Source organism: Eschrichtius robustus, chromosome 1 (assembly GCF_028021215.1).
Source record: "Eschrichtius robustus isolate mEscRob2 chromosome 1, mEscRob2.pri, whole genome shotgun sequence".
Classification (NCBI taxonomy): Eukaryota; Metazoa; Chordata; class Mammalia; order Artiodactyla; family Eschrichtiidae; genus Eschrichtius; species Eschrichtius robustus.
Window position 1 is genome coordinate 63,150,303 of NC_090824.1, and position 14,584 is coordinate 63,164,886.

The window sequence follows — 14,584 nt, forward strand, 5'->3', positions numbered from 1 at the left end:
GTCTTCTATTAATATTTCTATATTTCCTTGCATCTACTGTAGTTTTTCCTTTGTAGTCACTGTTATTTTACACATAGATATTCATAACTGTTTTATCTTCATTTTGAATTATAGCTTTAACATTAATGCTTTTTGGTTTGAATTCTAATTTACCTGGTGTACCTTTTTCCATCTCTTTAGTTTTAGCCTTTCTGAATCTTTTTGTTTAACTATATCTCTTGAATACAACACATACTTGGGTCTTGCTTTGTGAGCCAAACTGAAAATCTTTTTCTTTTCTTAGGCAAGTTGAACCCATTTTTATGATATATTGTATTTTTTATCTTACCTCTGTCATTTTATTTTATGATTATTATGCATATTATATTTTCTGTGTTTCTTTCTCTGCATGATGTATTTCCTTTGTTCTTCTTAAAATTCTTTTGGTATTCAGGAAACTTTGCACTTTTTTCTTGTAGTTACCTTTATATGTATACTTTTTTTAATGTCTTTGTTCCCTTGCTTTCTTAACCTGTTATACTATATGGTTTGTGATTATTTAATGGTATCCTTTATCTCCCATATGTTGCCTATATGTTAATAAGTGAGCTTATGTTACTTCTCTCTCTTCACCTTCATTCTTAGTTCCTTTATGTCTGCACGTAACATTTAGCATATGTCATATAACAAATGATTCTTCTTCACTCATCTCTACATTTTTTAAAAATCTTAGATCCATAACTAAATATATCAGATACTCACTGTTAGACTCTTTACTGAAGTTCCTCAGTCAACTTCTTGGTTAGATGAAGTTCATCTTTATTCTTCAAGATGGGCTCATGAATGCAGAATTCCCTGAGCTCTTACATATATAAAATTTTGTCTGTAACAACAAGATACTTGAAAAGTAGCTTGGCTAGATATGGAATCCTTGGTTCACACTTATTTTCCTTGAGGTTTTTCTTTTTTTTTAATGTTGCCTTGCTTGTATACTGTTTTTGAGAAATCTGATGCCATTTTTATTCTCTTGTCCTTGTAAGTTATTTCATCTTTTTTCCTGGAGGCTCTAAGGAGATACACACACACACACACACACACACACACACACACACACACGCATATATATTTCTTTTTTTAGGTCTTACTTTTCAAGTTTTACCAGGATATGTATTAGAGTTGATTATTGCAGGTCAGTTTGTCCTGGATCTGGTAGGCCTTGTCAATATGTAGATTTTGGGGACTCCACATTTAAGTGAATAGGATATTCTTTTTCTGCCTTCCATTTCAGTCATTTCTCTCTGACATTTTTTACCTTTTTCTTTGTCTCACTTTTGTTCTCTTTATTCAATGCCCCTTATTAAATTTTATTTTTATTTTTTTCAAACTTATTTTTCCTTAGGCATCTTATAACTTGGGCTTCATTTCTAATATCATTTTATCGTTTTTTAGTTTTCTTTCCTGACTTGAATCAATTCTTCCCTTTTTGGTCTATTTCTTCTTAGTTTTTTAAATTCCTGATTTAAGATGGGATTTTCCTCCTTGCCTATACCTAAATGCTTATTTGACAATATTTAATTTAGATTAGAAGGTTGTGTTATAGTTTTCTTCTGCTTCATTATTGGTTTTGGTGGGCAGGAATTTTCATCAGCTGAATTTCTTAAGATTCTCATTTTCTGTTTTCTATTTATAGTAGTTTTGTATAGATGAAGACTGTGTCTGCATTTCTGTGGACAAGGTTGGTGGCTTGGGGTGGTTTATAAGATTCCTATTTCAAGAGCTCCCTCTTCTGGCGGTTTAACAAAGTATAGTGTTTTTATTGGATGACACTAAGGTGGGAGAAGAATTACAGAACCATCAGTTTTAAAAAATTGTAAAAATCTTGCAAGGTCCTAAATTTCTCTTTTGATTTTTCTTTTCACATTATGTTTTCCACAAGGTGTCTCTCCACTTCCTTTTAACATTTTTCTCCCCCAAAGTATTACCTTTCCTGCAGTACTTTTAAATACTTGCCTTCTACTCAGTACTCTTATCTACCAGTACATGTTTTTCATTATTCTCACACTTAGGGTAGACCTTTTTTTGGGGCTTGGTTTTTTGGTTTGTACCTAGCTCCTTTCTCTCTTTTACAGCTTACCCAAACGACCCTCACTCTTCATGAAAGCTTGCAGTGGGAGAATGGGTAAAAGCTTGTTGGATTTGCTGTGTGTATTTTCTACTCACAGATAATTGAATTTTGAATGTTCTGTTTTTGAGGATGTGGGCTTTGTGATATTTTATTGGTTCTTTTTGTTCTTTATTGTTCTTTTGGGGGGTGTGTTGGGAGATTTAGGCCAGCATTACTCTTTGAGTTGGAGAGTTGGTCTTTGATTCTAAAGATCAGTGGATCTCTTATTACTACTTGATTGACACTTTTATGGTACTAATTGTGATTCTTTATTCAATAAAATGGACCACATAGATACTGCTGTTTTACTCTACATTTTGGATAACAGTGTTTTGTTTATAACATCCATCAGTTTAAACGTGTCCAGTAGAAAGATTCATTTAATGTAATTAGTAACAGTATCAGAAAGTGGTTAAGATAGTCTTTCTGGCAGGTTGCTCAGTCAGGTGTTAAATTAGACAAGAAATGTGGAAATGATTGTAATACATATGAACTAAAGCCTTTCATTTGTGTTCCATTTCTTGTGCATTACGTAAGAATAGCTAATTGATGTCGTTGTCTTTTAAGCTCAGTGTTTTTATGTTTGTTTAAAAATAATTTGGGGGCTTTCCTGGTGACGCAGTGGTTAAGAATCCGCCTACCAATGCAGGGGACACGGGTTCGATCCCTGGTGTGGGAAGATCCCACGTGCCGTGGAGCTACTAAGCCCGTGTGCCACAACTACTGAGCCTGTGCTCTAGAGCCCGCGAGTCACAACTACTGAAGCCCACGTGCCTAGAGCCCGTGCTCCACAACAAGAGAAGCCACCGCAATGAGAAGCCCGCATACCACAACGAAGAGTAGCCCCTGCTCACCGCAACTAGAGAAAGCCCATGTGCAGCGATGAAGACCCAACATAGCCAAAAATTAATTAATTAATTTAAAAATAATAATAATAATTTTAACGTTCCTGTTTTTATTATGCTTAAGGTTTCATTGTGCTTGCCCTAGAATATAAGGGAGAGACCCACAGTAATGTTGATATACATCTTAAAATCATTTAGGTCTAGGTAAATATTAATGGTGAAACTTAGTTCATAGTTCCTGAAATACATTTTGGAAAACAGAAGATAAGTTGGTGAACTTCTGTTAAGTATTAAACTCTTATTTTATGAGTTTACAATAATAATGATCTTTTTTGTTGTTGTTTCAGTTGGTGGTATCCTTACTTCTGTGCCTTCTGGACTGGATCATGGCCTTACCTCTAAAGACACTGCTCCAACCAGTCCATGCTACAGGAGCAGAAAATGATAAAATAGAAAAATCTGTCCTCAACTGTATTTATAAGGTAAACTTCTTTGCGTTATTATTTATTTGGTAACCAAGGGTTTTTAAAACCTAAAGAAATAACATTTCTTAGTATTACATTTTCATTGTTTTATAGCTAGGTATTTATTTTTAATAAATTTATTTATTTATTTATTTATTTTTGCCTGCGTTGGGTCTTCCGTTGGGTCTTCGTTGCTGTGCTTGGGCTTTCTCTAGTTGCAGCGAGCAGGGGCTACTCTTAGTTGCGGTGTGTGGGCTTCTCATTGTGGTGACTCCTCTTGTTGCAGAGCACGGGCTCTAGGCGTGCGGACTTCAGTAGTTGTGGCACACGGGCTCAGTATTTGTGGCTTGCGGGCTCTAGAGTGCAGGCTCAGTAGTTGTGGCGCACGGGCTTAGTTGCTCCGTGGCATGTGGGATCTTCCTGGACCAGGGGTCGAACCCGTGTCTCCTGCATTGGCAGGCGGATTCTTAACCACTGCACCACCAGGGAAACCCTGAGCTAGGTATTTTCTAAGAACATAGATTTATCTTACGGTACCTAGGGATAATTAAAAAGTTACTTCTTACAAGACACTGTTGTTTCATTGCAAAATTTTGAAAGAAGTCTTTGTTGAATATGAGAATCATTAGTTAAATTTTGCTCATTCTTCTTTTTTAGATTAAATTTTACCTTGATTGAAGAGCTAAGTGTTTAAATATTTAAAATTTTTGTCAAGTGCTTGTATGAGCAGTTGACTTGTTTTCTCCTTTTTCTTTCTTTCTTTATTTTCACTTAAAAGGAAAACTTGGTATGTTTTTTCCCCTGTATTTTCAGGTATTACATGGGTGTGTTTATGGATCTCAGTGTTTTAGCAATCCAAGGTATTTTCCATTAAGCCTCTCTGATTTGGCATCTGTAGATTATGATCCTTTTATGCATTTGGAAAGCCTAAAAGAGCCTGAACCTCTGCACTCTCCTGATTCGGAACGATCTTCTAAACTCCAGCCAGTAACAGAAGGTAAAATGAATTCTCTTCAGGACAGTATTGTTGCTTGGGTTCTCCCAAGGTGTGATTTGAGGCCTGGGTAGAAATACTGGAGGATAATATATCTTACTTTGTAATTGTTTACCTTGACATGTATGTCATAGCTAAGTTCATTTTTAGTTTAAGAAACAACTTCAGATACACAATTCCTAAGATTATATGTGATGACATTCCCTTTATACTTCTAAGTTATTCTGATAAGTTCTTTAACCACACTGTTTTTACATTCAGAGAGTTTACTCTCTGATATAAGGGAAAGATGTAAACAAATAACCTTATGATATGAGTACATATAAAAACAAAAGTACATTCAAGATACAGGGGTAGCCCAGAGGAACCCAGCAATTACTGAAGGGTGTGATATACATCAGGGGTCCCCAACCCCCGGGCCACAGACTGGTACCAGTCTGCGGCCTGTTAGGAACTAGGCTGCGCAGCAGGAGGTGAGCGGCGGGTGAGCAAGCGAAGCTTCATCTGCTGCTCCCCATCACTCCCATTACCGCCTGAACCATCCTTCCCCACCCCACCCCCCATCCGTGGGAAAGTTGTCTTTCATGAAACTGGTCCCTGGTGCCAGAAAGGTTGGGGCCCACTGATATACATGATAAAATTAGTATTAAGAGCACTTTGACAGTAGTATTTTACAGGAGTCAGCAAACTATGGCCCATGCCTGCCACCTGTTTCTATAAATAAAGTTTTATTGAGACACATCCATGCTCTTCATTTATGTGTCATTATGGCTGCTTTTGTGTAGTAAAAGTAGTGTTGAGTAGTTGGGACAGAGATAGCATGGCCCATAAAGCTGAAGATAATTTACTCTCTGTCCCCTTGCAGAAAAAGTTTGCTGATCTCTAGTATGTTAGATTGATTTTAGGGTGGTTAACTCAGGATCAGAGAGACCAATCATGATGCTGTTGCAATAGGCCAAGCAAGAGTTGCTAAAGGGTTAAATTGGTTATATTTTCCCTAAGCTAGACTAAGAATATGAGAAAGTTTAGAGGATTAGGAGGGAAAATCAGGAGGGCAGTATTGGAGATGGTTTAGCTTAGAGTGCCTGTTGTATATTCATATGAAGAGATCTAGTGGACAATTGATTGTACATGCAGATCTAGGTCTTAGCAGAGGGGTCTTTGTTAGGAATATGTATTTACATGGGTGTGTGTATTCTGAGAAGAAAAAGTTGGAAAGGAAGGAAAACCAGGAGAGAGTAGTTTCTCAGAAACAAAGAGAAGAGAAAGATTTTTTTAAAGACTGACCAATGGTATTAAATGATAGAGATATCAAGTACAAAAAGACTGACGAATATATCTACTTTAGTTTCAGCAGAAAAGTAGGAGACAGAAGTGGATGGCTGTGGGTTGAAGAGCAAGCAGAAGTTAAGGAAGTAGAGCCATGTGTCAAAAGTGCTCTTTAAAAAAGCTTGACTTTTTTATTTTAAAAAAGCAAAGAAAAATGATAAAACAATAGATAAGTTAAAAGATTATTCAGGATTAAAGGAGTTCTAAAGACAGAGTTAAACTCAATGATAAGCTGAGAAGGAAGGTAGTAAGGGGATCATTAATAGAGTGAAGTTCCTGAGAGGTGAGCTGGAAAGATTAGGTGTTAATATTAGCCCTTCTTCTGCGGCCAGAAAGAAGAAGGTGGAAGTAAATTAAGGGGACTGACAGAAGTTACTGAGGGCCCAGTAGAAACTGGAAACTGCAAAGTTTTGGTTGCACCAGTCAACATTCAGTAAGGTGGATCTGGCAGATATACAAGGGAACAATGGCTTTCAGAATATTGATATATGGTTTAGTTATAGAATCTAGGGTTGGTAAGGATTGAACTGATGCTAGGAAATGGGTGATAAGCTGGAAGAAAGTAGAGGTGATGCAGTGAGTCAGAAAGTAGATGTGGTTGTTAATAACAAATTAGAACAGTGATTCTCAGCCTTGGCTGCGTATTACAATACTGATGTCTGGTCCCATCCACAGAGATTTTGATATATTGATCTGGGATTGCTGGGATTTTTAAAACCTTGCAGGTGATTAATATGCAGCCAAGGTTGAGAACCACTGAGCATATCAGTATGTTAGGACAGTGGTTTATTAAATGAGTTTTGAAGCAGTGGAAGCTCTTCAAATAAATTTCACAAGGAAGTCCACTTTGTAAAACTGTTTTAAAGTAGAGCTGCAGCAGGGATTCTGCTGACTTCTCTCCCATTCATCTGCAACAGCCCCCTCCCAGGCTCTACAAAACAAAATTGGGAAATCACTAGACTAGGAGGTTGTGGTCAAAGAGTAAACTATCAAGGAAGAGTTTGATTTTTAAAGGCAGAATAGTTATAAATGATTAAAACATTTAGGATGTGGCTGTGGTAATGGATTGATGACATAGAATGCAAGTGAAGATACAAAGTTACACATCAAGGAAGTAGGGCTAGGGTTTTGGGTTGACCACAAATAGCTGATAATTTGTCTAGAACACATATATACAAGTGAAATAGGAATATAGGAAAAATAATTCAGACAATAATTGATATAGGTGACTTATAATTATTTCTTTAGATTTGGCATAGTACAATACAGTGTTTATTTTACTTAAAGACAAAGTTATATGAAAATATTCTTTGCTTTTTGCATTTTTAAAGGTGTAAAATGATAAAGTTTGATTCAGGGCAAGATAGTGTATTTCTTAAACAGTGAAATAAATACTTTACTTATGTAAAGGGAAGTTTTAATGTATTTCATGCAAATTTACTGTGCCATTAACAGTCACTGTAAAAGACGGAAAGGTGTAAAGGTTTTAAACAGATGAGCTTTATATTGATACCAAATACTCTGTAGGGTGCTATTCTCTAAATGTATTAAAGTTGTTCCCTTTGGACTTTCTTAAAGGAATTAAGGACCAGATAAATGCAGAACCTTTTAGGAACAGCTGTGAGCTAGCAGCAGGTGATTCTGTGGTCTGTAGTGACTACATGCTGTGGGGTTTTTTTAATGTGGCAGAAATGGCTAATCATTGTGCCCTTGTCTAAGGCATGCTTCATCATCTTCAAGTACTTTTTTGGCCAAAGATTTCTAAACATGGAGTGTCCCTAATAAGCTCAGTATTGGATTGAACGAGTCTGATTTGAGAATTATTGGCAGGAGTAGCTGTAATTATTAAATTTACTAAAGAATAAAGCAAGGTAGTGAAGTTGGCTTTTTGTCAAATGGCAGTAGTCTTATTAGCAAGAAGTCATCATTTGCAGGGTCAGAGTGAAAGGAGGCTCCAAAGAATTCATTCTGTCTTAATTATAGTTTCACCTATACACATTATGCAAAGCTCATATTTAAAGCATTTGCCAAAATTAACTTCCTCTGCATGTTCTATTACAGTGTGGTGAATTGCAGCAGCTTTTTATGTCTTGCTGCTTTTGTATGCCATAATAATCAGTAATTACGGGTTTGCTGCAAATGCTGTAGGGTTTGTTTAATCTGACAATATGAAAAGACAACCTTGAATAGACTTTTTTAAATGAATGCTAGTTACACAAAGCCTTAGAAGCATCGATATCTTCATTTTGCATTTTCTCACAAGGCTGGTTATTTTAGAATTTCATTTTGAATTTCTACATTAGAGAATTTCATATGTTTTCTTTATATCTGAGATATATGGAAGAAAGATATGTATGTTCTGTAGCTTACGATTCAAAAAAAAATCTACATAAACCTAACTGCCAAATTAACAAATTGAGAGGTTTCTGTACCTTTATATAAATATATATATATCCTGAATTTAGAGAAGCAGCTTAGGAAAGAAAATGCTTCTACCTACTTCTGAAATCTAAATTTATTTTTTAAGTGTAATCAGTGAACTTCTGTGAACCCTCAAGTGCAAAATGAGAAGTATTGGCTAGATTATCTGCAAGGCCTCTTACAGTGTGAACACTCATTAAAGTCTAAGCTATAATCAGAGAAGCAAAAGCAGGCACTAGATTCAAATCACCCCTCTGTTTCTCATCATTCAGTGGCATATCTTTTTACTTTACCATAATAGGTCTTGAAAATGTAGGATTGAATTAAGGTTAATCATTCAGTGTTGTTATCTAGTGTTGAATAGCTCATTTTCAGAGCTAGCCATACTATCATCAAAGAACAGCTCAATGTAATTGGAACTTTTTAAGTAAACTGAAAAATGTTTATATATACATGTATGTAAAATAAAACTTGATTATGGAAGATTAGAAGTTTGACACTCAGTAACATTTCAAAATCAACCAAAGTCCACAGAAAACTGTTCTTTTTTAGAGTTGGAATAATGGAGAAGATATTATTGGTATTAATGGCATAGCAGCTGATTTGTTGCTGACTCTTTGCCTGTACCCAGTGGTGTTGGTTCTGAATCTTGAGGGCTACAGCCTCGAAAATATAACATTGTTCTTCTTTCTTGCCTCTTTTTAAGTAATCATATCAGCAGTGCACAGCTTGGTTCCCTTGTAAACTTTTTAAAGTTGAGTTTATTGAGGTATAATTTACATAAAATAAAATTTATCTTCCTTTGATGTGAGAATTTTACTGTATATTGATTGTGTTGGTGGTTACACAATTCTATATAGTTACTGAAATTCCTCACAAAGTGCACTCGAAATTAAGGAATTTATTTTATGTAGGTAATACTTTGATCATCAGGACATTTTCAAATCTATATTTATTCTGGTAGCTAGGCCACAGTATTCCCAAATGATTAACTTTCAGAACATAAACAATGCTCAGACAATATCACTGTGGCAGAACAATACAGAGACATGATTATTCTGTAACCTTGTATATAAGACAGACAAGAACACTATCAACACACACACAAACACACAACTGAACGTCCTCTTCTAACATGAATGATTAGTATGTCTTGACTAATGACAACTCTCCTCCCACCTCCTAGATAAAAAGTATCAAGTTAACCCAGTTGTCCCCACTTCCTGACACCACTCATTACGTAACTGGCTTCCACATCAACCCTCTATAGAATCACACTGGCAGTCTTTGGCTAGTGGGCTTGGACAAGTTATTGTCTATCTCCACTTCCTCCTTTCTCCCTTTACTCTCTTTCTGTATTCTTTGTTTTCCTTCCACCCTCCCCTCCTTTTTCCTCCTCCTTCAGGTCCTGACATTAGGCACCTTGCCTCTTCAGGCCTCTTACTACTATATTCTTTGAGTTTTCTCTTTTTACCATTTCCTATGTTTGTTTGTTTGTTTTTTAAGTTACTCATATAGATATGCTCCTGATCTCTTTAATGCCTTAGAAAAATAAGCAGGCCATAAAATATTTTTTCCTTTAAAATAAAGTTTCCTCGGCATATGCTGGCTACACTGACTCACTGTTTAAATTGATCCTGACTCCTAAAGTTTAGTGAAAGATCACTTTTTTCTGACACTTTTACATCATCCATAAAAGCCATAATTAAATGGCGTTTAAGGCATGCTGCAAACTATGTTTCTGAATCTCCTCATAATATAAGAAACTTATCAGTTGGATTTCATTGACTTTTTAATCTGGGTGCTAAGTGATTTCAAGTGATTTATAACACTTTTGAACCTTCTTTGAAGGTATGATGTACATTTAAGAGCCTCAGTTTAAATTATGAATCCATAAGCAAAAATTTCAAAGAGGGCTTTCTTATAAAAATGAACAAAACTTCATCAAAGAACAGTTTTCTTCTTTTTTGCTATCATTCTTGTAGTACATACTATAAATTGAAAATATTTTTACTCAAATATTTGAATGTGATTTTGATAATGTGATGGAATCCCCATTTGTTGTCTAATGTTTCATTCTTATATGACTTCCTAGGAAGCAGCAGTATTCCCACTCACTTATTATATTTTTTATTTCTAGTGAAAACTCAAATGCAACAAGGATTAATCTCTATAGCTGCCCGCACTGTTATTACACATCTGGTAAATCACTTGGGCCATTATCCAATGAGTGGTGGTCCTGCTATGTTAACAAGTCAGGTGTGTGAAAATCACGACAATCATTACAGTGAAAGCACTGAACTTTCTCCTGAACTCTTTGAGAGTCCAAATATTCAGTTCTTCGTGTTGAACAATACAACCTTAGTGTCCTGTATCCAGATCAGATCTGAAGAGAGTATACCTGGAGGAGGTTTATCTGCTGGCCTTGCATCAGCCAATTCAAATGTCAGGATTATAGTACGTGATCTTTCTGGAAAATATTCATGGGATTCTGCCATCCTGTATGGACCACCTCTTGTAAGTGGTTTGTCAGAACCTACATCTCTTATACTTTCATTGTCTCACCAAGAGAAGCCAGAAGAGCCTTCTACATCTCATGAATGCTTAGAAGATATAACAGTTAAAGATGGGGTTTCCCTCCAGTTTAGAAGAAGATTTAGAGAAACTGTACCAACTTGGGATACAATAAGAGATGAAGAAGATGTTCTTGACGAGCTTTTGCAGTATTTAGGTGTAACTAGTCCTGAATGCTTACAGAGAACTGGAGTCTCACTTAATATTCCTGCTCCACAGCCTGTGTGCATTTCTGAAAAACAGGAAAATGATGTTATTAACGCTATCCTTAAGCAGCATACAGAGGAAAAAGAATTTGTTGAGAAACACTTTAATGACTTAAACATGAAAGCTGTGGAGCAAGATGAACCAACACCTCAGAAACCTCAGTCAGCATTTTATTATTGCAGATTGCTTCTTAGTATATTGGGAATGAATTCCTGGGACAAAAGGTAAGAATAAAGGAGAGATTTTTCGTTTTTTAAAAAAATATTAGTCTTATTCATCTTATGATCAGCATTTTAGTCTCTGTTCTTTCCCTCGCTAAATTTTACCTACCAATTAGTTCTTTGACCAGTGGGCAGATTTTCTTTTTTTTTTTTTTTTTTTGAGTCTACTGAGTCATAGTCAGGTTTCAAGGGAATAAAAAGATAACTTAATGTAATAAATTAACTTTAACATTTTCATAATGACTAGTATAACTATCTGACTTAGAACTCATAGCTCATATAATTGAAAAAAATCTTGTTTTTTCCAACCTTCATGTAAGCTAATAGGAAAAACTGTTTTTTCTTATAACACTTCTAACACCAAATGTGTGAGTTTTTCACACCAAGCAGTTTCAGCAATACCTGGAGTTAGCACAGACAAGTTAAGGGCTCAGACCAACAAGACTGCCCCCCACTTTAGACATCAGTTGCAGGTCTGGGTCACCCATACTTCTGGGCAACTGGCTGTAAATCAGGGGTTCCTACAACCCCCTTCTTGGGTTTGAAAATTAACTATAATGATTCGTAAAACATTTACTTAACATTTATCAGTTTATTACAAAGGATAGTTAAAGGATACAGATGAACAGCCAGATGAAGAGGTACATAGGGTAAAGTCTGGAAGGATTCCAGGTTTGGAAATTTCTGTCCCTGTGGAGTTGCAGTGTGCCACCCTCCCAGCACATTGAATGTGTTCACCAACCTGGAGGCTCTCCAAATCCCATAATTTAGGGATTTTCATGGAGGTCTTATCATGTAGGCATGATTGATTATTAACTCAGTCTCCAGTTCCTCTCTCTCCCCAGATGTGGGGCCGAAAGTTTCAAGATTCTAATCATGGCTTGCTCTTTCTGGTGATGAGGCACCAGCCTGAAGTTATCCAGGACACCACCAAGAGTCACCTTATTAGAACAAAAGATGCTCTTATTACCCAGGAAATTCCAAAGGTTTTAGGAGGTCTGTGTAAGACTCTCCTGTCACCTCTAGCACTCAGGGAATTACAAGGGTTTTAGGACCTCTGTGTCAGGAACTGGGGACACAGCCCAAATGTATATTTCTTACTATGTCACGTAAGCCTAACTTTTTTTTTAGACAAACAGCGATATGATCATTCCTTGTTTGTATCAGAGAAATTAACTCAGGATTTAGCATCAAATCAAGAAAAGAATCTGGATTTCATTTTTTTTAGTTTTGTTTTCTCTTATGCATATTGCAAAACCTCATTAAAAACTTGCAATACACACACAGAGTTTTGAAGTAAGTTAGGTAGGAGTGAAATGAAAAGGCATGAGACTTATAGCAGAAGATCCAGGTTAGAGTCACTTAAACTTTGAGCCTCGGGCTACAGTCTGCAAATTGAGGAAATAACTCCCACCTCACATAATGGTAAGAATTAAATTAGATAATGTATATAAAATACTAAAATTGTACACTAACGTAAAGCATTATTAATATTTTTAAATATTAAAAATATTTTTAAATTTACCTTTAAAATTGATTTTTAAAATTTCGATGATACTAAAAGCTGTAGGGAAGTGGAAGAAGAAGCATTATTGAATGTATTGTTTTTGTTCAGTTTGTAGTAGAAGGGGAGCTCAGATATCACTGGATGAATAAATCTTAAAGTAATTCAAATGCATGTGAAGCACTGAATTGGAATTCTACTTGCTTACCTAGTGTTTATAATCTTACTTGGTTTAAACCCTTCCACTTATTAGAAGGGCGTGTCCTCTGCCTTATGGGAAAGCCATGTTATGTCAGGAAAACAATTTGCCTTATGGTATGTCCACATACAGGTAATTGCCACTAATATAAATTCATTCTACTCTCTTTTGCTGTAGAATGGCCCATACATTGTCTCTTGAGAAAAATTAAAGATGGGAAGCTATATTTTACCACAGCAAGCATTGACTTCATGAATATAATTTATACATAATTTAGCACCTATATAATGTATTTGGTAAAATTTACACACTGCTTTGTAGTGTAAAAAAATACATATAATGTAAAACAAGAAAAAAAACGAATTCCATCTGGATTACACATCCTTATTTGGTAATGATTTAGATTTTGTGAATATTTTATTTCTCATGAGGAACAATTTTCTCACATATTTTTATGAAACTCTTGAGAAGGAACCTATAAGTATTTTTATCCATTTTCCTGAATATGAGTTTGGGAAACTCACAGCATCTGCAAGGAAACAATTAAGTGGCCAGTAGATTATGATCCACTAGCAGAAATGTATGAGGGCCTGGGTAGAAATAATGACATATATTCTTTACATTTTTTTTAGGGTCTGTTCTCCTTTGTGTTAGAAGTATGAAAAGGCAAGAAAAGTATAAGAGTTGCATGAGTAGACTGGAAAGTATTTCCGGGACTGTCATGTCATTCACTGCAAACGTGATGAAAATGTTTATAAATCTCTCTATTTAGGAGGAGCTTTCATCTCCTGAAGAAAAATGAAAAACTTCTTAGAGAACTTAGGAACCTGGACTCAAGACAGTGGTAAGTTGTTGGGAAATTTTCAGGTTTATCTCTGGCACCTGTCAGCTATTTCTCTGTTCATGTGTGAATAATACTGTATTGTTGAATTATAACTTTCTGAGCAGAAACTGTTTTTCATTTATATATACCTTAGAAATAACATTTTTAGAAAAACGTACAGCTGCATTTAAATGTTTGGTATCTTTGGATTGTTTATAAATAATAAACACTCGACTGGTGTTTTATACTTTTGTCTTCAGTTTTTTGCTTTTCCTGTTCCCACAGTCAGTTTGTCCACCCAGCTCTGATTCCGCTTACCTTTCTGTCCAGCAAACTCACATATTGTCAACCATTTTTAAAATGCCTTATCTTGCACCCTCAAAACTGTTCTTCTGCTTAAGTTTATATATATATATATATATATATATATATATATATATATATATATTTCCATAACCATTTCTCTAATCAGAATCATTCCTAACATCTGCTTTCTCTACTCCTGGGCAGCAGTACATTACTAGAGAAAATTATCAAACCAGTGTGATATAGAGTTATTGTATATTCATGCACCTTTACTTTAACAATGCCATCTCTGCTGTTTGGCAAATTTTTTATCCCTTGTTCACTTTTACTTCTCAGAGTAATTGTTATAAACCACTTCTTTGTTCCTCAAGCCCGGCGTTATAGTCAAAAGGTCATCTCTCCTCTAACCTCGTAAGAATTCAGTTCAAAGGTTTGACCTATGTGAAAGACAGTCTGCTAGAACAGTAGTTCTTAACCTTTCTTCTTCCTCCACACACTCACATTTTAACACAGGTTAGTCACATACGTTCATTAATTAAATCCAGTGATTCTGA

At 35.5% G+C, this 14,584-nt stretch overlaps 1 protein-coding gene across 4 annotated transcripts in view; it reads left to right on the forward strand.

The window, feature by feature from the left end:
• The window catches only part of RALGAPA1 (Ral GTPase activating protein catalytic subunit alpha 1), a 222,410-nt gene that overhangs the window by 143,570 nt on the left and 64,256 nt on the right, over positions 1 to 14,584 (forward strand). For all 4 annotated transcript variants that reach the window (XM_068546053.1, XM_068546079.1, XM_068546070.1 and 1 more), the window contains exons 31-34: positions 3,336 to 3,470; positions 4,266 to 4,449; positions 10,337 to 11,201; positions 13,674 to 13,745. In XM_068546053.1, the coding sequence (XP_068402154.1) occupies positions 3,336 to 3,470; positions 4,266 to 4,449; positions 10,337 to 11,201; positions 13,674 to 13,745 (1,256 nt within the window). The remainder of the gene's footprint in view (positions 1 to 3,335; positions 3,471 to 4,265; positions 4,450 to 10,336; positions 11,202 to 13,673; positions 13,746 to 14,584) is intronic.